Here is a 26491-nt window from a genome sequence, read left to right as displayed (position 1 = left end):
CTAAAAAGTCCAGTTCTTTCAGTCCTCAGAGGGCATGTTTTCTAGTCTTTTAATCATTTTTAATTAATGCGTCTGATGAAGTGGGTCTTTGCCCACGAAAGTTTATGCTCCAATAAATCTGTTAGTCTACAAGATGCCACAGGACTCCTCGTCACTTTTGCAGATTCAGACTAACACTGCTACCCTTCATACTTAATCATTTTTGTTGCTCTTCTCTGGACCTTCTCCAATATGTTCTCATATTTTCTGAAATGTGGTGCCCAGAACTGCACTACTCCAATTGAGGCCTAATTAGTGGAGAGTAGAGCACAAAAATTACTTCTCATGTCTTGTTTATACCATTCCTATTAATACATCCCAGATATGATGTTTGCTTTTTTGCAACAGTTTCACACTCTTGACTCATATTTAGCTTGTGGTCCACTATGACACCTAGATCTTTCTGCAGTACTCCTTCCTAGACAGTCACTTCCCGTTCTGTTTGGTTATGTCTAGACTATAAATCTCTTTTGAAAGAGGGATGTAAATTAGACATATTGAAACTGTAAATGAAGCTGGGATTTGAATTTCACATGCTTCATTTGCATAATTGTGTCACGGCATTTTTTTTTAAACTCTGTTTTGAAAGTGAAACCACGGTCTAGATGTGGCTCTTTCAAAAAGAGAGGAATACTTTGCATTTGTCCTTACTGAATTTAACTATATTTACCTCAGATAATTTCTCAGGTTTGTCCAGATTACTTTGAATTATAGTCCTATCCTCCAAACCACTTGCAACCCCTCCCAGCTTGGTATCATCGGGTACGTCTAGACTACATGGTTTTGTCGACAGAAGTTTTGTCGACAGTATCTGTTGACAAAACTTCTGTCGACATAGAGCGTCTAGACACATTCAGTTCTGTCAACAAAGCAAGCTGCTTTGTCGACAAAATCCTATAGTCTAGACGCAACCCTACAGGCAATAACACCTTCTGTCGACAGAACTCTGTCGACAGAAGGTGTTATGCCTCATAAAATGAGGTTTACCAGCGTCGACAAAACTGCTGAGTTCTGTCGATGTTATGTCGACAGAACTCAGCAGTAGTGTAGACGCAGGTATAGTTTTGTCGACAAAAGTCCACTTTTGTCGACAAAACTCAGTAGTCTAGACACACCCATCCACAAATTTTCTAAGTATACTCTATATGCCATTATCTAAATTGTTGATGAAGATGTTGAACAGAAGCCAGTCCCCAAACTGATCCCTATGGAGCCACACTTGTTATAATCTGCCAGCATAACAATCTTTCATTTTTGGTTGAACAAGGCAGTTTTTGTTCAAACAGAAACAAAATTTTTCTGACATTTTTGATTCTGCCAAAATTGCAATCTCATTTTTTACAGTGTTTCAGGATGAATAGCAAACAGGAAAATCATTTCTCCTGATAGCTATATTTCTGAGTTTTATTTCCATATTCCCTTCCTGTGTTTCTTTGAATAAAACACTTCAGTTTCTATGACTCCATTGCTATGTCTGCAATAGGAAAATACATATTTAATCATCTAATGCAATTATTATGAGGTTTATTATTTAATTAATGTTTGTTCAGAGCTGTGTATCTTCTAAGCAATACTGGGCCAGGTTTTTTTCCTGGATCCTTATTTAGGTCAAAGTCCCCTCATTATGAGGAGTGAGAAAAACTGACAAAGGACTACAGAATTTGTTCCCTTATTGAAACAAAAGAGATGATGTGTCTATTTTAGAACAAAATATTGCATTGTCTGATACTTTCACAGGAAGCTATAGGGTGAGTAGAACAATTAACAGAATCAAATATTACAAGCTTGAAATGAATCAGCAGCCACTGACAAGCCACTCAACTGTTCTTCACACCGAATCACATCCTGAAATCTTTAATTAGGTTTCATTAGGTTCCTGCAATCATCTCTGTATGTGCAAGGGGCTTCTTCACAGAACTCTCAGAAGGAAGTAAACCTCCTATCACCATCCACAAATAGGCTAAGAATTCAGGAATTAGACTGGAGGGAGGAGCTTTACTCTTTTTAATATAAGGAAGAGATCAATATACAGGAAAATATTTGTGCAAATATGAACTAGTTTCACATAGTTAGCATATATTAAAAAAAGATAACTCATAAATGTCACAGTCTGACATCTATCCATGTTAGAAATTTTACCTAGTATATATTTATGTAAACATGTAACCGCTGGATTTTTTAGCAGTTAAACATTGGAGGGAGGAGGCAGGCAGGTGCTGGTGCTTGTGGGGAGACAGCTCTTAAACTGGCTCCCTGTGAGCACCAGCCCCCACCTGGCTACCCCCTGCTGCCTCTAATAAAGAGGCAGTGGGGGGGGGGAAGAGGAGGTGGCTCCTGAATGCTCCTCCCCCACATGCTGCTGCCTATGTGGGAGGCAGTGGGGAGGGAAACAAGTATTTCCGTGGGTCTTCCCATGGGCACCGGCTACTCCCTCCCCCCACCATGCTGTCTCTGATACAGAGGTAGCAAAGGAGAGGTGCATGTAGTGATTAGGATTAACCGATAAGCCCAGGTTTATCAATTCAATGTTTAAACAACTAGGGTATGTCGCCAGAGCCATGTACATTAGTTTACTAAACATACCCAAATGAAGCGGCAATTTAAATAATTGCCGCTTCATTTAAATTAAAATGGCTGCACTACTCTGGACGCTCCGCAGTCGACATCAAAGACGTTTGTCGACCGCCCCGGTAAACCTCATCCTACGAGGCATAACAGGGCAGTCGACAAATGCCTTTGATGTCAACCGCGGAGCATGCAGACTAACGCACTGAGCCGACAAATAGCTGATCGGCTCAGCACGGCAGCCATTTTACTTTAAATGAAGCAGCGATTATTTAAATCTCCGCTTCATTTGGGTATGTCTAGTAAACTAATCTACATGGCTTTGGCGACAGAGCCATGTACTCTAGACATACCCATATAGGCTAACATCCCTAATCCATGTACAGTAGCATTTTTCTAAAAATAGCACTTCTGAATTATTTATCATTTGGTCCACTCTTTAAAATTCAAAAATATATAAATAAGTCTTCCAAATTCCATTTAGTAGTTAAAATTCTACAAACAGAAAATATCCAAACATGATAACATTTTCAAAAATCTAGTTTGCTGCCTCAGAAGACAGGGTCAAAAACTCTCTGAGGACATTTACTCTAATCAGGAAGAAAAAATGGAGAACATTCATAGGTCCAATGACATGGATATTCAGGTACATTAAAATATTTTAATTAACAAAATAAAATAATAATTAAAAAAAACTGTTTTTTGATAAAAAGGACTCTAGGCGCACACACTGTTCATATTAATGCTTGCATTTGCGGAAGAGACTATCACTATTACATTTCTTTATAGACTATATGTATCAAGTGAAGATAGATATACATATACAAATACAGAAATCTTAGCTCAAGCTAGTGACAGTAGAACTACATATATTTGATATGAACTAGTTACTCAAAAGTGCTGCTTCTTATGCAAACAGGACTCTGCTGGGGAGAATCTGTTAGGAGAATAAATTCTTTCATACCACTTCTGATACTAACAACTTCTGCTCAGCAAGCAAATATGGAAAAAAGGCTCTCTCGTATCAACACTGTGCTTCAGGTCTCAGCAACAACAAGGCAGTATGTGAGAATTATTTATGTGATACCATTAGTGTTTCATATCACACGCCTTAAATGGAATCTCTATGGCTATGTCTAGACTCCAGTAACCTTTTTTCGAAAAAACTTCACCTACATCTAGACTACAGCTGTGTTCTTTCAAAATTAAATCGAAAGAATGCGGCTTTTCTTTCGATGGCAGTACTCCTCATTTCACGAGGAAGAATGCCTTTTTTCGAAAGTGCTCTTTCAAAAAAAGGCATTCTTGAATGCAAACAGGGCTTTTTCGGAAGATAGCATCCAGAATACCTGGGTGCTCTCTTTCGAAAAAGCGGCTTGCTTTTTCGAAAGAAGAGGTTGCAGTCTAGATACTCTCTTTCAAAAAAGGCTTGTAGTCTAGATGTACCCTATATGATATTCCAAATATGAGGGCCAGATTTAGGAACTGGTATGCAACATAATCAACATACTGTAATATGGTGAGGGGAAGTGCCCACTTACTACCGTGCCACCAGATAGCTGTACCACTTATTTGATAGATTATCATAGAAATAATTCACATATACATAGAAAATAATGGGGGGACTGGGAAGTAATCAAATCTTCCATAGGGGCTCAGTGCAAGTTTTCTGTGAAGGTTAGTGGGACTATTCTTTTTTTTTCTCTGAAAGATTATGTCCCTTCTGTAAAATTCTCACCCTAATGAAATTACCTCCCAAATAAAAACAGATATTTTCCACTTCCCATTGCAACATACATTGAAAAATACTACGCTTAAAAGTTATTATTGCAACATCCTCTCTATTTCTGGCCTGGAGAGTTATATGGTAACAGAATCACTACTTACTGCAATCAGTAATGATTGTTCTGGCCTCTTGATTGCCGGTCTTGTTTTTTAGATTCTGTGCTGCCGTTATAAGTTCTTCCAGTTGGGGATGCCTTTGCTCCAATTCCTGTAGTGTTGCCTGGTTGTTTAAAAAAAAAAGTGTACACATAAAATTGAGAGTACTGTAGCTCCAGTTGTATTTCACTGTCACTGAATACTACCCTGTACCAGACCAGACCAGGTGTTCAGCCTTCTCCACTGGTCTCCTCTGGGTATTTTAATGGAATGGGTCACCCCACATGCTAGAATATCATACAGTCACAGGCCTCAAGGTGGAATTTTCTTCCTAACCACAGCAAAGTGATGATTATTTTTTTGTCCTGAAGCACGAGCCTTTATACATTTTTATCTTAATTATTCTTACCCGAGGATAGTAATATTCTCATTATTCATATAAACGTGTACTCTTTTTTTCTTTTTGTGAATTCCACTGAACTCTTTGGGTAAAATTGTCAAAAGCACTTAAGTAAGGAGCCTAAGCCCCATTGAAAATGTTACTCTTTGGTTCAGCAAATTTCCATGGATAGCAAGCATGTATTATACAAAAGCTCTTTTATGTTGCAAACCTATGGAGATGAAAGTAGACCTGCTACTAACACATAGCTATTTGTCCAGTTGAGTGTGGCTAGAGGCTTGAACCACGTGGCTATTTGGCCAGTTGAGTGTGGCTAATTTGCTTCAGAACTGGTTGGACACCATGGAACTAGATCTATAAGTCCCTCCTTCCCAAAAGAGGACAAGTGCTGAAGGAGCTGTGTGGTACTGAATATGTTAATGAGGGAGATTTAGAAAAGTTGAAGGGCAAAAGGTAAGTCTGATTTAAAGCAGAAAGACTATGCTACATGAAATAAATAAAACTTTGGTCAAAACAATAAAACAAAACAAAAAAAAACCCCCCAAACAAGCAATGCTGTTGCTGCAATTCACACAAGGAAAAATATCCAGTATTATTCATAAAAACACTTAGAGGAAGGGACTACAAAATGTAACAGAAGGCGGTAATCATTCTTTAGATTTTTTTTTGAAACAGCCTATAGAATTTACTAGAGACTTACATCTCTGTTATAAAGCTATAAAAAGGAAATCATTTTGTACAACTGATAGATTGTACAGTCATTTGCAGTTTAACCATATCAAATTTGTATTGAGATTCATTCTTATTCAATTATATGGAACTATTGTAAGAGGGAAAGATCTTTACTAAAAAAAAAATCCCTTCTTTTAATATTTTAGGCCTATTCAGCAGAAATGTCATGCAGTCTTTATGAACACTGAAGACCAATATAAGATTGCTGATGTCTTACAATGATTTTTCACTCTTGATACTTTACAATTTATGTTGCAAAAAGGTAGCATGTAGTTGTGATCATTTATGCACATATGTAAAGCTCTGGAAATTTGATCTTGAGAATCTAGTCTAGAATTACGCACAAAAAAAGAGAAGATAGATATCATAATAAGCTACTACAAATTCCACGCTGTGATAGAAGGAGTGCTGGTATATAACAGTGTTATAAATATTGATGTGTAAAATAGGTCTTTAAGGTGAAGTTGTTGTATACTGGGTTATAAAAAAATCATGTGTGACTCTATTGATCGCTAGATCACCAGGGTGTGACAAAAGAACAAACAGAAAGGCAACGCATAACAACTTCCCATATCAGAACAACAAGCAAAGATTTGAAAGACCATGGGAAACATGATTAGTTTCAAGGACCATGCCTCCTATCTCCAAGGAAGATGCAAGCTTATTTTGACAATTTTGGCCAACTTGGAAATCAAAAGGTTTGTAAACAGAGTAAAAATGATTTGATCCCCAAGAAGGGGAGTTGTGTTGTCAGGGGCTTTGCAGATTTTGTCTAACAAGGATCATCTAATGAAGAGTCATGCTGATTCAGAGAAGAAAACGGTTTAGCTGAAAAGTGTGCACCTTCTACCTGCAGATGTTAGCTCAATAATCAGTATTGACTCACCAACCTCATTTCTTTTATAAGGAACTAGTCGTTCTAGAGTTCCCATGTGGGAGATGGTTAGATACTTAGTAAGCGAGGCATGCCTATAAACAGATGTATTGTTTTTATATTTTTCTATAATATTTTCCTTCTAAATAAATGATACATTGCTTTTAGAAGTTCACTAGGTCACTGCTTAGCATTGTAATTATCCCAGAAGGAAGAGAACTGCAGGGTCTTGGCCTAAGTCAGACCTGCTGTGACAAACATGATTAATACTGGGGGACAACCACCCAGGACCCTGTCAAAGAGTAGGAGAATTGTATGACTACATTCCCATCTCAGGTGACAGCTACAGGCCTAACACATGACAAGACAAGGTGAGGGTGAGAAGTGCATCTCATTCAGTAATATATGTCAAAAGCTAAATAGGTGGAGTTGGGTTTTATTCCATTTAAATAATTACACAGCTCTTTAGTAATTAGTTGAATTTTTAACTGTGTCACATATCTGTATAGCAAAAGTGCATAGATATGCCTACCTGGGATTTTTGCCCTAACTGTCATAGTGCAGGCTCTGTTCAAATCTAATGGTTTTGGCAGCCCACATTCTTACCCATGTGTTTGGATGGCATTATGCCCATTTGTATGTTGGTTAGACTGTTTACTGGGCACAGGTGGAAAGTAAAGATTGGTTAAAATGGGGAGATTATATAATTCAGAGTGCCATTTTTTATGAGGCGTCTCTGTGAGAGCACTCAAACATATGGTACCCCAATGGACTTTATTTCTTAACATTCTCTATTTAATTATGTGCTTCTGAAGTTGTGACACTCAGTCTGGAAGAGATGAAGAGCCAAACAGTCAACAAAATATTATATAACCTCCAAAATAATCAGAATTATGTTCTGATGCTGTATATCAATGTTTGCATCACACACATTGCTAATATAGAGAGAAAAATCACAAAACAGACTCCATCATTTAGCAATCCATCTTCATCTGATTAAATATCCTTTCTCCTTTCCTCTCTTGTCTTTTGCAAGGCAAGAGTTATTTCTTTTCCATGGCTTTTTTTTCAACCTGGAAACTGATTGGAAGAAATAATCAAATGATTAACAGTTCCTGCCAGAAATGGATGCTGGACACCTCCACAATGCAAGTCTTTGGTCTTCAGACTACCTCACATATCCAGAACAGCAAAAAGAGCACTTTTCTCACTTTGGTTGAAAACATGAACAGTAGGTTCTGTGTACACAGCAATGTTACTGCTTATTTCAAAATCGAATGTCTACACTACAAATGCCCATTGAAATAGTGCTGAGTTATTTTGAAACAGAGTGTCTAGAAAGATTGGAGTCTCTATCGCATTTAAAGCCCCTCCAAAACACTTTGGGCAGGACATCAGGACAGCAGTCACTTCCTGTAGCTGCTTTCTGAGGCTATCTGAAACTTAAAGGACCCCCCGTACTGTTGTGATCAGGCTCCTTTCCTTTGTCTACCTCCTTGAGGGACAGCAAAGCTTTTTCACTACCTGCTCTGATGCCCTTGAAGACACCACAGCACTTCACCCATAGAGCCAGAGCTGCTGCAAAGCAGTCTCCAGCTCCTGGACCTCATGCCGCACCTCCTAGTGCAGTTACTGCAGGCTGTCCTCATGAGCTTGCAGGAGCAAGACCCCCAGCTCATTGCAGGACAAATCCTCACCTCTCTCCACATGCAGCACAACTCCAACTGGACTGGATTGTCATGGAGCAGTGAGACGTCCAGCAGAGGTACCAGAATTTCCACATGCAGGAGGACGCCTTCCTAGAGCTGTGTGAGTGGCTCTCCCTCCACATTCAAGCAACAGGACAACTGCAAATGACCTACCATCCCTCTCCAGAGGTGGGTCACCATCGCTCTATGGAAGTTCACCATACTAGACAGCTACCACTCTGTTGGGAACCAGGTCAGTGTGGGGATATCGACTGTTGGGGCCACGGTCATGCAAGTATGGTGCTTTTACCATGTTATTGAGTGAGAGGTGAACTACTGGAATGGGGTTTCCTCGGGAAGGGTGGTGGTGGTGGAAGCTCCCTTCCCCAGAGGTTTTCCAGTCTCTCCTTCACAAAGCACTACAGGGAGATGGGGTTGAGCCTCCTGTGTGGGGGAAAGAGGGTTGGGCTCACGGACCTCCCAAGGCCTCTAGCAATGCTGTGATTCCCTGTTGTGTCCTTCTATAGGTGGTGAGGACCATCAACACCATCCTGCTGTGCTGGCTCATCCTCCTGGGTGACATGGACCCCATTGCCCCTGGTTTTGCCGCCATGGGCTTCCTCAACTGTGGGGGAGTAGAAGCACTGATGGCACCCACACCCCCATCCATCTCCCTGTTCACTGGGCATCTGACTGCATCAACCAGAAGAGGTACTTTTCCATGGTCCTGCAGGCCATCATGGACTACCAAGGACGGTTCACTGACATCAACATCAGGTGGTCGGGGAAGGTGCACAATGCCTGCATCTTCAGGAGCTCCAGCCTCTTCCATATTATTTAAAAATAACGGACTTCCTGTGTAGAGGCTTACTTTGTTATTTCAAAATAACGCTGCAGTGTAGACATTCCCAATAAGACCAGAGGACACCACAAGAGCTGCATATGGGATGCTTACAAGCAGCATCTCTCTCCAAATCCAGGAATTAAGTACCAGTGCCTTAAAGTTTGCCCACAGAACAAGAAAGAAATCTATGTAGCATTTATACACATTTTTGGTTGCCAGCAAAAAAGCAAGAGAAGTTAAACAACAGTGGCCTCTAAATGATGTTGAATATAAAAATTCAGTCAATTAAATGTAAGCATGTGTGTAAGAGCTGCCATTGAATGTGTGGCATTTCAGATAACGTTACTCTAAATTAATTAGCCTGTATTTTTTGTAGGAATGGCCCTGAAGTCCTGACACCAGTACAATACATTAATCTGCAGAATCTGGAGCCTAATACATAACAGGAGTATAAAATCAAAGGAAGTGCCCCTTTCTTCTGACTCTGAGAACTTTCTCTAAATGAGAGAGAGATCAGCCTGGCCTTCAATGTGTGTGTGTGCATGAAGCTGAATTTGACCAGTTATGATGTAAACTTCAAAGAAACATGCAAAAAGATGCAGCAACAGAAGTTCCATTACATAAAGTCAGTGAGTACAAAGTTTCATTTATCTTTATGTCAGTTATCACTAATATTAACTTTCATGTTTTACGTCATGCAAATGGGCATTCTTATATGGCTGTTTGTTGACCGCTTGTTCTGAATTATGATGTAGTTTGGTGCTTTGGTTTGAAAAGGTTACAGACCCCTGCTCTAAATAACGAGGAAACTATATCTGTTAAACTATTTCACCCTGCTCTCTTTCTCTCTGTTTCAGTGTGGAGATTTTGACCCATACTTCCGCCAGCCATCTTCTGCCCAAATTCCTGACCCACTTTTAAAGAAACACTCCAAATACTTTTACAAGGTCAACCATGAGCTTTTTGTGCAGTGACAGGAAAGGTGTATGCATGCACATGTGCAAACCCATTCTTTCCACATAATGATCTGAGGGAAACTGCCTGAATAGAGAAAACCTTGACGTTTTTCCTCAGTTTTGGTCTACACCTATGAGATTATTCATGAAATGTTGCACTCTGGCTCAAAGCCTTCCACAATCAAATTTATTCTAAAATGCTCATTCTGATATAGGTAAGCCCTGTTGCATGGGTGGCAGCATTTGGGAGGTGTACTGCCTTTCCATGCACCCGCCAACATTTTAATTACTAAATGGGGTGTCTACACATTCCCCCTCTGCCCCTCCTTGCCCCTGCCCTGTTGTATATTGAAAAATAGAAGCACAACCACTTGAATTTTTAAAAGAGATAAGTGCAAGTAAATGCACTTTGTTTAATCACATTTTAAAGAATCAGATTCTCCGCTTTACACCTCACTACAGATATGTTTTATTATCTATTTGTAATTTTCCCTGATTAAACTGAGTCATGTAACTCTTCCTGTGCTACATGCCTCCTCTTCACATGGCAATAGGTTAAAAGTGATAGGATATGAGAAAACATAAGAGCCACACAGAGATCTTTGTGCTGGATTAACACAATAGATTTAAGCATCAGGTATCAAATTATAAAATTGAAATACATTTTAGTATTTTACTTATTGTTTTGCATTTTTATTTTAGTAGCTACTAGAGACCAATCAGGGTACTCGTGTGCTGGGTGATGTAGAAACATGGAATAAATTAGAGTCATATTCATATTAAATATTTTCAATAAAACACAAGAGTACATGCAACAGTCAGAACAGCTGAGAAAAATAAGTAAAGAAGGGGGTAAGCCTGACAGCAGTAACTGCAACGGAATCTTTAGCAAGGAGGAACACAGCAGTCATCTGGACTGGGTAAACAGATTCTCTTTTTCTCTCTCTCTTCCTGCACCCACCCACCTGCTTTGAAAGAAGTGTTTGGATTGGAGAGACCTTTGAACATTAGTTTAAGATGGAAAATAGCTAATCAGACAATTTTCAATTGTCTTCTAACATTACACAGCTTTCAGAAATATAAATCAGTAGCAATGGGTGTTCTGAAATCTTCAAAGGAACCCTCGAAATCCAGGGCATAAGTAGAAAGTATTCAGTATAATGAAACTGGATCTGAAAGTGAAACAAAGCAATCTTTACATTTATACAGCTGTATAACTGAATGAATTGCTTCATATTGTTACAATAGTGTTGACAAATGAAACTCATTCATAGTGTCATCCTGATGGTGGCAGCAGGTCCGACTACCATAAACAGTTGCCTGAAAATGGCAACTCAAGAAAACAAATACCACTTGTTATTAAAAATTGAAATACCATAAAAGTTAGGATTGTAAAAGAATATTAAATTAATTAGAAATCAGTTTTATACATAGAAACTGTCAAAAAGTTTTAAACTGTCCATAGAACAAACAAGGCACCTAGCCGTTCACTGATAGTGAGAGATTTTGCATTTCTGTATTTCCAAGTACACAGAACTTGTGTAAACTATGTAAACTGTATTTTTAACTCTTATTATGAAAAAATTTAGCTCCTTAGTCAGAATAACCTCTTGGTGTCAGAATGTTTAATGTTAATACAACTCTCATTTATTCCATGATTATACATCACCCAGCACAACGGTATCTGGACTGATCTCTAGAAGCTACTACAATATAAATGCAAAATAATATGTAAAATACTAAAATGAATATAGATTCTGATATGAATGTATTCAAATTGTATAATTTCACACTTTAAACAAATTTTCTTAAACAAATATATTGTGTTAATCCAGCACAAAGATCTCTGTATGGTCTTATATTGTCTTGTATCTTATCACTTAACCTATTGCCATGTGGCATACTAAGGGTTACATTATTCAATTTAATCACAGGAGCTACAAATAAACACTGAAACATAACTGCTGTGAGGTATACAGAGAGGAATCTGACTCTTCAACATTTATTTTGACTATTGCATCCTGTTATAATCCTGATGGTCATAGTACTTTCCACAGAATAATCTTGAACCTACAAACTCATATTCATTTCATTTGTTGCAGTGAACTAACCAGAAATACTGGTACCTTCAGATTGGGCCCTATATTTGAAAATAAATATTTTTAAGCTGGAGCAACATGGTGGTCAATCAGGCCATTGATTTCAAAGGCCCCAAGCTTGAAATCTTTCTTTCCAGAGAGCTGTTTTATGAATTTAAGTCTAACAGCCTGTTGTAACACCACAATAATGCAGAGGTGTGATTCAAATATGAAACATCTCTGTTAAAAAGTGGCACTACTGACTTCTAACACATTTTCCACATTTGTGGACAGTGATTGCTCAAAAGAGAAATCCAATTTTCAAGCCGCTAAGTTTTATGGTTTCTTTACACAAAGGGTGGTTGAAATACAGAACAAATTGCTAAAGTCAGGAAGTGAAGCAAGTAGTGTAAATCAGCTGAAAAAGGAATCGAAAAAACAAATCTGGAAGGGAGAAATTTAGTGAACATAAGTACCAGCTGGATATGTGGCAGTTAAGACGATGCTCTTAAAAGTTTACTGAGGTTATAAAAAAAGACAAGTGAAACACTTTTGATCCCAGGCTTATGTTTTGAAATGTATATGTGTTACTTCTGAAATCTATCTATTCTTTAAGCTATGCTTCTGGTTTGTCTTCATGGCAGCATTATTAAATTAATGTATATGTTTACATAGTGGTACTGGTGGTATTAATTCTGAAGCATTTATTTTGGCACAGCTATAGCTGATTACCACTTGGTGCAGAAATGAATTTTTTCCCACGCTATAAATGGATTTTCTTCACCTAGTGCTGGACATTAAACTGTTAATTTACTAACTGGAGAGAGCCACAAGTGGTTGGCTTTACCATGCTTTACTAGGTTGTGATTGATTTGGATGTTCTCTTTACAGAAATTAGGAGCTTCATTTCACCAGTGTATTACGCTGATATAACTTTACTGGAATTGATAGAATTACATGGCATAAAACTGAATTAATACATGGGTAAAACACTACAACTTTATTGAAGGCCCTTCAGCAGTATGGATACATCTTATAGCCATATCTGCTATCTTTTTTTATGTATTTGTTTAGCAATTTAGCACCTTACTGTAGTACATAAGTAGGTTCAAAACCAGGGCCAAAGTGAATGAGGTATGTGGCAGTGCAGAGATTTAGAGAAGGTATTCATCATCACCCAGGAAATGGAGATACCATTTTGTTAACATCCATATCAGTTCAAGGCCATCTCATGGTAAAGAGGGTATGTAGTTGTGGATTGAATAACTAACATAGTTGCAGCCTTTCATATATGCTATTAGCTAATACGTTAAAATCTTTATTCATTGGACTTTGTAACACCAATGCCCCCAGCTCACACATTTTTAAACAATAACTATTCAGAAGGGGAAAAAAGTTTTGTTCTCCTCTTTATCAAGCCACTCACTTTTGCATATTCCTTATGAAGTTCTTGGCTTATGCAATTCAGAATTCAATTAAAGAGGTTGCTGAGAAATAAGTTTATCTGCCTTCTAACTTGTAATACACTCTAAATGAAATCTGACAAAACTGATAACTTGCTTTAAGAATTTCACAGCTGTCTCAACACGGATTTAAACAGCAACCTTTCAGGGGATATTGTGAACCTATTTACGAGCTGGCCTCTCCTCTAAATCTACCAAATGTAATGCATGTGCCTGTGAAGACTGTAATTAGCAGGCTTTGGAGAGAGCTTGCTAACAAAAATGTACATCTGTAACACCTACAGTGTATTTGCATAACAAAATAGGCTTGTTAAATTATTCCACCCCAGCACACTTTGTATTTGTTTTCTTTTCACTTAGCAGAAACAGAATACAAGAGAAAAAGATCATTTACATATGCTGCAAATTTAAAACTAAAATGGCATAATAATAAAACTTTATTAATTTAATTCTGTAGAGTCTTTTTTAAAAATGACTATTTTGTTGCAGTAATTAAACAGTTCCATGTTAATTTACTTACAACAGGCTAGATCAATTATCTAGCAGCTTTGCTAAACTGACTTACATATTTCAATAGAACCAAAATGTTATTAAAAACACACAATTTCCTCTCCTGAGTTCAATTTAATACAGATTGGTCCTCCTTGGTCTGACACCCTCTGGACCTGAGCCGTTCTGGACCAGGGAGTTTGCCAGACAAGGGGAGGTCAATATTCCTCTGCTGGCAGCCCTGCTGCCAGCTCCTCTCCCTGGGGCTCTCGCTGCTGGGCTTCCCCACCTGCTGCTGCTGGGGGCTCCCCAGCCAGGACAGCCTTGTATCAACTTGTGTCAAGGGCTTGTGAAACTGATTATGATCCCAACCTTGTATCAACTTCCTGGACAACCCAGTCAACTTCAACAATGGAACCCTATAGACAACTACATACAAGAAACCCATGGATCACCATACCACAGACCCAGGAACCATCCCAAACACACTGATAAATGTTATCTAATGCCAGGCACTCAAATACCAAAGAGAAAGGAGAAAGTCAGGGATATAAACCTTAACACACTGAAAATTACCTTACCTAACAATGACACTCCAACAGAGAAGTAATCAAGGAATGGTCTCCCAAATATCTCAAAAGAACATACTTCAAAACAGAAATAAAACCCCATCTGATCACACATACCGGCTGCGTCTAGACTGGCAAGATTTTCCGCAAATGCTTTTAACGGAAAAGTTTTTCCGTTAAAAGCATTTGTGGAAAAGAGCGTCTAGATTGGCACGGACGCTTTTGCGCAAAAGCACTTTTTCCAGAACAGCGTCCGTGCCAATCTAGACGCGGTTTTGCGCAAGAAAGCCCCGATTGCCATTTTTGTCATTGGGGCTTTTTTGCGCAAAACAGTTTTTATCTGTCTACACTGACACTCTTGCGTAATTACATTGCGCAAGAGGGCTTTTTCCCGAACAGGATCATCATAGTATTTGTGCAAGAACACTGACAATCTTACATTAGATCGTCAGTGTTCTTGCGCAAATTCAAGCGGCCAGTGTAGACAGCTGGCAAGTTTTTCCGCAAAAGCAGTTTCTTTTGCGGAAAAACTTGCCAGTCTAGATGCAGCCACCTAGTTTATCATCTATTACCCTATACTGGAACCCATAAACGTTATTATCAAACAATTACAATCTATAACCAGTAAGGATCCCATCCTGAGATAAATCTTTCCTGAACCCCTTCTTCTGGCTTTCAAATAACCCCCCAACCTCATCATCACAGGAGAGCTCCCCACAGCCCAGGATGCATCAACTAAGAACAGCACCAGACACAGCCAGAACAACAGATGCAAAAGGTGCAGACATATCTCCATGGTTGCAATGATCAACATCCCTACACATGCTCATCACGACATCTGGTGTCATAAGTGTCCCAAAACAATTATGTTGGTGAGATCAGATAATCGCTACACTCTTGACTGAACTCACATAGGAAACTGATAAAAAGAATATCATCACAAGAGAGCTCCCCCCAGCCCAGGATGCATCAACTAAGAACAGCACCAGTACCAGACCCAGCCAGAACAACAGATGCAAAAGGTGCAGACATACCACTTCACTAGTGAGTGAATGTTTTTCACAAAATGTTCACGCTATATTTGGCCCATCAGTCCTCAAAGGAAACTTGCACAACACTTTCAAAAGGTGAGTGTATGAATTTATATGCATAACATTGCCAGACATTAAAAAACATGGACTAGATAGAGATACTGAACTTACAACAACAATCTATATCAGAGTGACCATAATTCCTGACCAAAAAACAGGAGGACCAGGGCTCGCCTGAGCCACACACACCACTACCACTTTCATCCATTGTGCAGGGTTCACAAGAGCTACCACCATACATACTGCCTACAGCTGAGGGGGGCTGACCCCTGAGCCTTGTGCTGACCATGGTTATGGCTGACCACACCAGCTCTGAGCCACGCAGGCTGAGTGCCTGAGTCCTATGCTGCCCGTTGCTGGGGCAGACCCCCTGAATCCCATGCCACCTGTGTCTGTGTCTGGGGGTGACATCCACAAGCTCCACACTGGCTAAGGCTGGGACTAATCCTGTGAGTCCCTGTTGCCCTGCTCTTCACATCACTGCTCCCATCAATGTTCCTTCATGTGCCCCAAGGAGAGCACACCTGACTTTCTTGGTCAACTGGGCATTTGTTCATTTGCTCTTCCCATCTTTCTTTTCACCCCGATGATTGAAGGGGTATTAATGAGATGCTTCACCTTGAATGATCCACTGAAATATGTTAACAACTATGTTAAAGTAACAATCTCATTACCTTATATTTATCTGTGACATTCTACATACCTTTCCCAGAGCTGAAGAGGAGCTCTATGTAAACATGAAAACTTGTCTCTCTCACCAACAGAAGTTGGTCTAATAAAGATATTTCTCCACCCATCTTGTCTCTCTAATGTGCCAATCAGTCATTGCTGGAAATAATTTTAAAAGGGGTATGCAGTCCCAAATGTCTGTCAGCTGACAGTTTTAACTAGAATGAAAAGAGGGAATTAAAGATACTTGCTTCAAATTAAACAATGATCAGTGGGGCATCCCTACATTATCAGGGGTGCCCAACTCTCTGGCAATTAGGGTAGGAGTATATCTGATCCCCACAATCTCATAATAATTAGGGATATGAATATTGTGCTCTCGTACACATTTCATTCTTTTAAATAAAAATCCCATAAGCAGCTGGTTCCTGCCTCAGTACTGTTGGTCAGCTAATACCTTCCAGATGGCTGAAATGAAGCACAAGCACAAGATAAGGAGTGGAGGTGTTTTGGAGTGAAGGAGCTCTTTGCACTTGTAGTGCCTTACTTTGAAATATGAAGAGATTCTTTTCAGGGGTGAGGGTTGTAGAACTGCCTTTATTCAGCAGGTCAACCATCCTCTAAATCTTGGCTTGTGGCAGAGTCAAAGTTGAATTGTAGCATTACAGGGGTTGGATGGCCTTGAAGGCTTAGATCTTTTCTATCACATTAGACCCTCAGGATTATATTTCTATGAGATGTTTTTAACATATAATTTTAAACATGATTTATAGTAACTTCTTCAGACCTGATGAGTCTTGGCAGATACCTCAGCCACTTTCTGCACAAACACAAACACTAAACAGAGGGATTCTACAAAGGGATGGGAAAGGTGCTGTCCAGACTATTTGTGAGCATATACTAAAATGCCAACTAATGGGGTCACATTGATACCAGCTTACCCCTTGAAGATCAGATGTCAAGATGGATTCTGCTAGCTGAGAGAAGATGGAGGAGAAAAAAAAAGCAAATAAACACAATGAAATGTAACTAGCTGAAGTGTGCGCACCAGGGACATCACCACAACAAAGAGGGAAAAAGACAAGGTTGCTTTGTAAAAAGTGATAACTTTTGATTTTATGCCTATAATAATGATTAAAATATTATTGAAATTTGCTTAAAGAACATGGTCTGGAGATAGATCAAGAATGAGAGAGGTCAATGATAAGATTAAGATTACAGACTCAGGAAGGAAATTTGACTTGAGGACTTGCATAAAGGTAAATAGAGTATGAAGCTGCTTTTAAAGATGCAACATCAGATAAATCAGAAATGTGCAGGTCTAGTGGGCAGAGTGACAATCCAAACTACTAAAAATTCTTCTGTAGATTATAGATATATTTAGAGTATATAAGTGGTGCTTTGTTTTGAAGACAACAGATGTAATATATTACCTAACGAATAAAGATGTTACTGAAAGCAGTATTTCCCAGTCAAAATAAGTTTTCTTTTTGTTATCTAACCATTGCCATTTAGCACTTATTTTCAAAACTGTTTCCAGCCATTAGTGCCTCTGAACTGATTTGTTATGTTCATAAATTTTATCCCAATAACCTCTATTATTATTATTTTGTTCTTGTCATGTTTACATCAATTATAACACACATCTTTATGTTATTTTATCTGTTTTTGCAATGTCATTTTGCTATCATTTTTCTTAATAAAATATGTGACAAAGAATAAAGTACTAAAAGGTATTCAGATTTCCCTTTCCTATTGATTTTATTTGTATACACCTTTGTAATTTTATAACTGTAAAATTTATAATTAGTGTACTGCAGTACACTTTATCAGATGCTGATGCTTTCCAAATACAAGTTGTTGAGCACACACATAATCCAGTATCTGAATTTCTAATGAAGCAGGAAAGGTTATTTCAGGGCATTTTGTATGATTTCAGATACTGAGAATCAACAATGTAAAAGATGGGGCCTGATTCTGTGAGCTACTGATTTTCCTTAATTTCTACCAAAGTCAACAGAATTTTAATCTTTTAGCATACAGTTATGATTAAAAATCTAAATACTGTTATTTGAACAATCTGTTTCTTCATTTATTGTATATAGCTTAGCTACCTTTTTTTCAAAATCAGAGTTCTCTTAAACTTCTAAAACTCTATTATCATAAGCAATCTGAAGATTGATTTAATTATCCTTAGACAATGGACTTAAATGCACAGAATGAAAGTCTATCCATCTTGTCACACATTTAACTAAGAGTATGTCTACACTATGGGATAAAGTTGAATTAAGATATGCAATTTCAGCAACATTATTGGTGTATCTGAAGTCAAAGCACCTTAACTTGACTTCTGGTGCTATCCACAGTGCCAGAAGTTGAAAGGGGAACACTTTCTCTATGATTTCCCTTACTCGTGGAAGCAGAACTATCGGCATCAACTGGAGTGCTCCTCTCAGTTCGAATTAGCGTGTCTTCACTAGACCCATTAATTCAAACCCTGGAAGATCAATAGCAGCAGTTTCTATCTTCTCTGTAGTGTAGACATACCCTAAGTGATAAATAAGATGTATTTATCCTGCATTACAAGCTACAGGAATAATAACACACTAATACATTTGGGAACTGATGCAAAGTATATAGATATCTTTAGTTATCTGCCTCTGACTTTAAATGAGGGAAACACAATTAATTTTGGAGGGGAAGAAAACAAAGATGTGAATTACTGAACTGTGACATTTTAGTTCTTCAAACTATCAAACTTTCCAAAATATAATAAATGAGTCTCAGTTCTTCCATGCTGATTATTAACTATTGTCAAAATTTATAAGTCCTTCCTCAGTCTAGTGATTCCTTTCTTTGGAAAACTCCCTTTAATTTAATGAGAGTTTGCCTGAGAGTAAGAGTGATTAAAAATGGGTAAGGAAGAACATAAATATTAAATGCCAGTTAAGACTTCCTGTTATCTCAGCCTATATTACAGAAAATGGTATTATGGTCAAGTATATGCTCAAATGAACATAGACATGGTTTTGTGCTTCCTTGGAAGCATATGGAAGCATCCTTGGAATTAATTTTATTAGGGGGAGTGAAATTAAAGTCTAATTGATAAGATCTAGCTAAATGGCTTACTAGTGATGGCAGGCAGAGTGATCACCCTGGGTATGTCTACACTACAGCGCTAGTTCGAACTAACTTAGTTCGAATTAGTTAATTCGAACTAAGCTAGTTCGAACTAACGCGTCTAGAACTAAAAACTAGTTCGAACTAGCGTTTTGCTAGTTCGAACTAGCAAGTCCACATTGAGTGGACTCTGAACAGGGCTTAAGGATGGCCGGAAGCAGTGCCGGCAGGGCATAAAAGGAGGACTTAGAGCATGGAGATGCTGTCTCAGGCTAGCCGAGGGCTGCGCTTAAAGGGTCCCGACCCCCACCTCGGACACACAGTTCTAAGGGGTGCCCCGCTTGCAAAGAAGTTCTGGCTTGGAGTGCCCTGAGTGCCCACACTGGGCACATCACACCACTCGGCCATCAGCCCGGCTGCACTTGCCGCAGGCTGCCATCTGGGGAGAGGGAGTAATTGGGGGGCTGCAGGAGAGCTTCCACCCCCAGAAGCCCGCAGAGCCAGCCCAGTCCTCCCCATCGGGGGCTCGTACCCCATTCCTCCCTCACCTCCTTCCACTTACCCTTCCTTAGCCCCCCTTCTTATTGATGTACAAAATAAAGATAACGTTTCTTCCAACATTGACTCTGTCTTTATTGAAAAAAAACTGGGGGAGACTGGGAAAAGGAGGTGGGAGAGGGGAAGAGAAAGGCTGGGAGAGGGGAGGGCAACTAACATGATCAGGGGTTGGGAACAGGTCCCATATGAAGAGAGGCTACAGAGACTGGGACTTCTCAGCTTAGAAAAGAGGAGACGGAGGGGGGACAGGATAGAGGGCTCTAAAAGCAGTAGTTGGGTGGAGAGGGTGCATACAGAAATGCTCTTCATTAGTTCCCATAAAGAAGGACTAGAGGACGCCAAAGGAAAGGAATGGGTAGCAGGCTTGAAACTAGTAAGAGAAAGTTGTTGTTGTTGACAAAGCAAATAGTTAACCTGTGGAACTCCTTGCTGCAGGAGGCTGTGAAGGCTACAACTAGAACAGAGTTTAAAGGGAAGTGAGATCAAGTCATGGAGGTTGGGTCCATGGAGTCCTATTAGCCAGAGGGTAGGAGTGGTGTCCCTGCCCAAAGTTTGTGGAAGGCTGGAGAGGGATGGCACGAGACAAATGGCTTGGTCATTGTCTTCGGTCCATCCCCTCCAGGGTCCCTAGGGTTGGCCGCTGTTGGCAGACAGGCTACTGGGCTAGATGGACCTTTGGTCTGACCCAGTATGGCCATTGTAAGCTCAGGGCTCAGGGTCGGGGGTCTCAGTGGACCCCCTTGATTTTCATGCACACCTGGTCCTGGGTGGCCAGGCTGGCAGCTCTCCTGCCCTAGATGGCCACTTTCCTGTGCCTAGTGAGGAGATCGTGGACGAGGTCCACGATGTCCGCACTAGCCCAGGAAGGTGCCCGCCTCTTGCGGTCCAGGGCAAGCTCCCGGGAGCCGCCAGCCTGGTCCCGGCAAGAGGGGGTGGGCTGGGGGGCATCGGGTGGGTGGCTCTGTGCCGTGCCAGGTGCAGGGTCTGCTAGCTGGGTGCTGGCAGGCTTGCACCTGGCACGGGCACCGTAGCCAGCCCGTGCCCCTTTAAGGGGTCCGGGGCCGGGAGGGGGGCATAGAGTTTCCCTGGTGTTGGCCAGAGTGGCCACCAGGGAAACCTGGGGAGGGCTAGCCTCCCACTAGTTCGAACTAAAGGGCTACACAGCCCTTAGTTCGAACTAGCTAGTTCGAACTAGGCGTTAGTCCTCGTAAAATGAGGTTTACCTAGTTCGAACTAAGCGCTCCGCTAGTTCGATTCAAATTCGAACTAGCGGAGCGCTAGTGTAGCGCCTATTAAAGTTAGTTCGAACTAACGTCCGTTAGTTCGAACTAACTTTGTAGTGTAGACATACCCCCTGTGTGTTGAGCAGGACCTTGTCAAGAGCATTTCACTTAGCAAACCTGCATGATTACTTTAAAAAGTAGCTCAGTGGAAACTGCAAACCAAGGTACCAAAGACTAAAGAAGAGGAGTTAATCTGGACTGAATAAAGCAGATGGCATCTGACTTCTTTGCCCAGAGTAAAAAGAAAAAAATCTAAGGGATAAATTATCCTTACAAGTGAATCTGGTAGAAAATAAAACCTGAATAAATAAATTGTCTATTAGCATGACTGTAACAATGCCTTAAATGTGAGACGGCACCAGGATAGCTAATGCAGCCAGGCACAGAAATGAAATCCTTTGGACAAATTTCTTTTGGATTTTTTTCTTATTTGGTTTGGGCCGACCTTTGTTATTTATTTATTTATTATTAAGAACTGGTAGTGAACTGAAAATATATTCACCCAGCTCTGGATTGACTAAATGACATTTTCTGTACTGTTATGCAAGATCTCAGAGTATATGAACGTACTAGTTCCTTCTGACCTTGAAATATATATGAAAACTTAAACATTTGAAATAAGTTCAGTTTGTCCACCTTATCAGCTGACTCTGAGTCATTTGTACTTTCACCTACTGTTTTCTCAGAGATGAACATTAGTTTTACTACTCCATTCCCCTCATCCCCAACTTGTTTATCTCTGGTTAAGAGAAGTGGTAAAGGATAAACTTAACTGTAACTCATTATTGAAGTCCTTTCTTCTGTAGGTGAGCAGATTCTCTATTATTGCTTGTAATAAGAGGTGTCAGACTTTGATTAGTAACTTTAGATGAGCTAGTTATTTTTTTTTTTGTAAAATGTTTCTATTTCTCTCTTTTAGAAATGTGGATTTAGAAACCAAAAAATGGTTTCAGAAATGCATCTTCTTTATGTAATCAGAAAAAAGAAAAAAACAATTCTGGAGAAGCAGAAGGGCAATAAGGTAGTAATAATGGGTTACTAGTATTACATGTTTCCTATCCATAACAAATTTGTTTCAATGCATTGTTTTTATATAATTTGACTTGCATTTATACGTCTGTCATAAAATTCTAGCTATACAAGATACACATTTTTCAAAAATGCCTTCATGACTTAGAAGTATATCTTTGTGAACAACAGCTGTTTTGGTTCATTGGCAGTTCCAACGTATCAAACAAAGATCCTTTTCAGATTGGACCACCTGCACCTGCTGTGGAGGAGAAAGGCACCTCTCCCACCAGCCCCATCCCATCCCTAAACCTGCTTTGACCAGGGTGATAGGCACCCCTCCTTTGGGGCCCCAACCCAGACCTGACACAACTTAGGAAGAGGCACCCTTCACCTGCACCAACACAGCCCAGCTCTATATCTGTTGTAGCCAGGGAAGAGGCGCCTCTTCCTCAGCCCCAACCCGGCCCCAGCCTGGACCTGCTGCAAGTGAGGGAAAGCTTTCCCTGCCATAGCCATGGGACAACCTACAGCTCCTAATCTTCATTCCTGGCCCTCAGAGCCTGCACCCCCCCTAACCAGAGCCTGTACCTCAACCCAACCTTCTGCCCCAGCTCTGATCCCCTCCCACACTTTCAACCCCTCAGCCCCACTCAGTCACATGAATTTTGTTATGTACACCAATATAGAGGTGTTCTGCCATGTTTCACCTGCATATTGGTGCACATAAAATTCTTTCTGCATGTGCATGGAGAAATTATAGGGAACATGGATTATATGTCTTCTGCTCTGTGTTTTATGCACATTCTACCATATATTTTATGTTATAGCAGTCTTGGATGTTGACCCGCCACATGTTGTTTGTTTTAAGAACATTTTCATTGCAGATAAGAAAAAAATGCAAAGAAGGTACCAATGTGTAACTTCTAAAGATAGATACAGCTTGACATAAGATTTAAGAACCTGAAGTGCCATCCAAAAATCTGAGAGGGGTGAGCTGTGGAGCAGGCTTTCAGGAGTCTTAAAAGAGCAATGCTTGAATGCAGAAACTACAGTACCTGAAGCACTAAAAAAAAAAAAAAAGGAACTTTCTACTGGTAGCATCTGGTACAAAGGATGAAAATGAATATGCATCCATCTGCACTGATTGAGATCATTATCAAGCAGAACCCATCATCAGCATGTCCTTTGGAATGGTGGTGGATGCATGAAAGGGCATCTGGCATGTAAATATCTTGCAATGCAGTGCCATGTGAACACCTGTTCTCATTTTCAAGAGACATTGTAAACAAGAAGCAGGCAGCATTATCTCCTGCAAATGAAAAAAAAAATCGTATGTCTAAGCAGGCCCGTCGACAGGTGAGGGGAAAATTTGGAATTGATCCAAGGCCCAGTGATTTAAAAGGACCTGGGGCTCATGGCCATAGCTATGGCTGAAGCACCAGGCCCTATAATTTGTTTCCAAAGCCCTGGGCAGCATGCTCTGGGAGGCAGTGAAGGGATGATTGGGGGAGGCTAGCCCAAGATCCACCCCTTCCACCCAAGGCCATGCACCCCCATCTTGCCCAGACACTCCTGTGTCTGAGTGATTGGTTGAGCAAGAAGTATGACTAAGAAGATTAGTAGGCCCTAACCTTTTACCTTTTTTAAATTTTTCAAAGCAGACTTTTTGTATATAATTCTACATTTGTAAGTTCACCTTTGATGATAAAGAGATTGCACTACAGTACCTGTAGTGGAGGAATTGAAAAAACCTATTTCTTTTGTTTTTTTACAGTGCAAATATTTATAGTAAAAATGAATATGAAGTAAGGATTGAATACTTTGTATTTTGCATTGGAATGGAAATCAATATACTTTAAGTGTCCCTAATCCGGGAACAATGTTGTTATGGAGGAGGAAGCAGCTCCGTGTACTGCCATTCTTCCTCTCCCCAGCCGGTGGAAGTGCATTTAAGATATTTACTTCATTTGATTCTATATTTTATTTCGTGTATAGTACCACTGCCTCTTCCCCTCCCCCACCAGCACGACCTGTTCCATCGTCCTGATATATTTTGTACCTTGATATGACTGTGTCCAACTGATTGTCTTCATTCCACCAGGTTCTGTGATGTCTATTATATCAATATCCTCCTTTAATACAAGGCACTCTAGTTCTCCCATCTTATTTTTTAGACTTCTAGCTTTTGTGTATAAGCACTTTAAAAAGGTGTCACTAATGAATAATAAAAAGCTTGTATAGTGTGCCTTGACAATAAACACATTTAGGACGAGTCAGCTGAAAGAGAAAGCAAATTTGAAAATCAATGGCCCTTTCCTGACAAGCACCCCTCTACTGGACCACAAACATAAATTGAAGAACAGTTGGCTTGAGCAACAGGAGAGGAGGGTTCTTTAAGATTCTAAGGGTCCAAAACCATCAGGGCTTTATGCATTATAACCAACACTTTGAATTATACCTGGAAATTAATTAGAAACTAATGTACTTTAAGAGAGGGCATAATATGTTCCATAGATGAAAATAAATGTGGTGCAACCTGGCACATTACAAATCAAGATGTAGTACAAAGTAGTGTAATATTAGAAGAAAATATACTTGATTTAATGCAATAGGTTAGTGATCTACTTCCTCTTTTATATCTGTTCTTTATTTTCTATTGTTGAGAATTACTGTGGAATTTTACATTTTATTATTCATATCAAATCTTCCCTTGTTGCCTGCAGCTGCCATTGCTCCAGTCTATTCAGGTAAATGTGCAGTTTAATTCTGGTCTCCTATGTTTTCTACCTCTTCAATTATAGCCCAGCTGAAACAGTATTCATGTAACACCTGATGATGAAAGACATCACACAGCTGTGCAAGGGACACAAAGGTACTTTTGTTCATTTGTTTGTTTGGGGTTTTAAGTGTATTATTTTCTCTCTCTCTCTCTCTCAAAAAAAAAGTCTTACTGGTGGACCTGATGCAATCCCCACTGAAGAGAGTCAGTCTTTCCTCTGATACCAGTAGGCATAGCTGCTCTATTAGGAAAATTTTCAGGGTAGGATTTTCAAGAGTTGAGTGCTTAGTTCTTAGGCACTTTTGAAAATCCTGTTATTGATTAATATCTTTCTTAAAAGTACATAAAATCACCTATCAGACTGGAACCCAATAATACTCAGAATGTAATGAGTGCAATACTGTGCAGCTCCTCTAAAGAGAGCCATCCTTTGAATCCTTCTGAGCCTGTGCCTTTCCACTGACAAAGGAAACTCCCAGGATAACTTAGGTCTAGGTGCCTGGATAAGTTATAGTACCCACTGTGGGCAGCCATATGAGCTGCAGTGCAATCTGGAATTTTAGCAGTGATGTGTGCTGAGGTCCCAATCTCAAGCCATGTCTCCTACACAGGGATTTGCAATGGGGTTCTGGTAAGGTAGCCTTACAGCTGCCTTTCATAGATTCTGCACTAGAAGAATCCTCTCCCTGCCAGCTGCAGGGAGGCACTTATTGCACCGTTACACTGATCCAGCCCTTTGATGTGGTTAAAGGGACTACAGGCACTGTGAGGATCTCATCTCATATTTACAAACATTGGACACAATCCTGAAACTTGTGCACATGGGCAACATCACTCAAGTGAGTGATCTCACCGATGCATGCAATCAGTGTGGTCAGATTTAAATCCATTACCTAGCTAATGACTTTAAATGCACACAATGAGGCGAGTGTAGAGGATTATTGTAAAGTAGTGTGTACTGGGACTTCTTAACTAGCTGTTGTATCATGAAAGCAGGGTAGTAACAAACTTCAACAGGCCTCTATTTACCAAAAGTGAAACCTCTTTACAAAGCTGCTGCACCCCTCTGTAGCTCTCATTCAGCCCTGGCTACCCTTCTCTCCCCTCCTTCCTGTTTCCTGTGCTTCCAGACTCCCAACAGCCAGTGCTCCCATTACAAGCAGCATCTAAAACACCACATTCCCTCCTCTCTTAAGAAGCTCTCTCAATTATAAAATAAACATTGTTGTTCTAACCACAGCAACAAATATGGAACAAGCCATTATACTGTTGGCAGAAATATTACATTGAAAACACTGTAAATATGATGTAACATAGTTTCTAGTCCAGACAGGTGGTCATTTGGGTCTGACAGACCGTGTCTCAAACCCCGTTTCTAGTGCAACGTCTTGTTGTGTTGGTA

General features: G+C 39.9%; 1 protein-coding gene across 12 annotated transcripts in view; it reads right to left on the bottom strand.

Annotated features, from left to right (window-relative positions):
* The window catches only part of DMD (dystrophin), a 2135104-nt gene that overhangs the window by 553060 nt on the left and 1555553 nt on the right, over nucleotides 1–26491 (bottom strand). For all 12 annotated transcript variants that reach the window (XM_075916549.2, XM_089775838.1, XM_075916586.2 and 9 more), the window contains one exon: nucleotides 4492–4609. In XM_075916549.2, coding sequence (XP_075772664.2) covers nucleotides 4492–4609 — 118 coding nt within the window. The remainder of the gene's footprint in view (nucleotides 1–4491; nucleotides 4610–26491) is intronic.

This window comes from Pelodiscus sinensis, chromosome 1 (genome assembly GCF_052426305.1).
Source record: "Pelodiscus sinensis isolate ZL-2025 chromosome 1, ASM5242630v1, whole genome shotgun sequence".
In the NCBI taxonomy this organism is placed as follows: domain Eukaryota; kingdom Metazoa; phylum Chordata; order Testudines; family Trionychidae; genus Pelodiscus; species Pelodiscus sinensis.
Note: the sequence above shows the minus strand (reverse complement) of the source record. Positions and strands in the feature narration are given on the sequence as shown.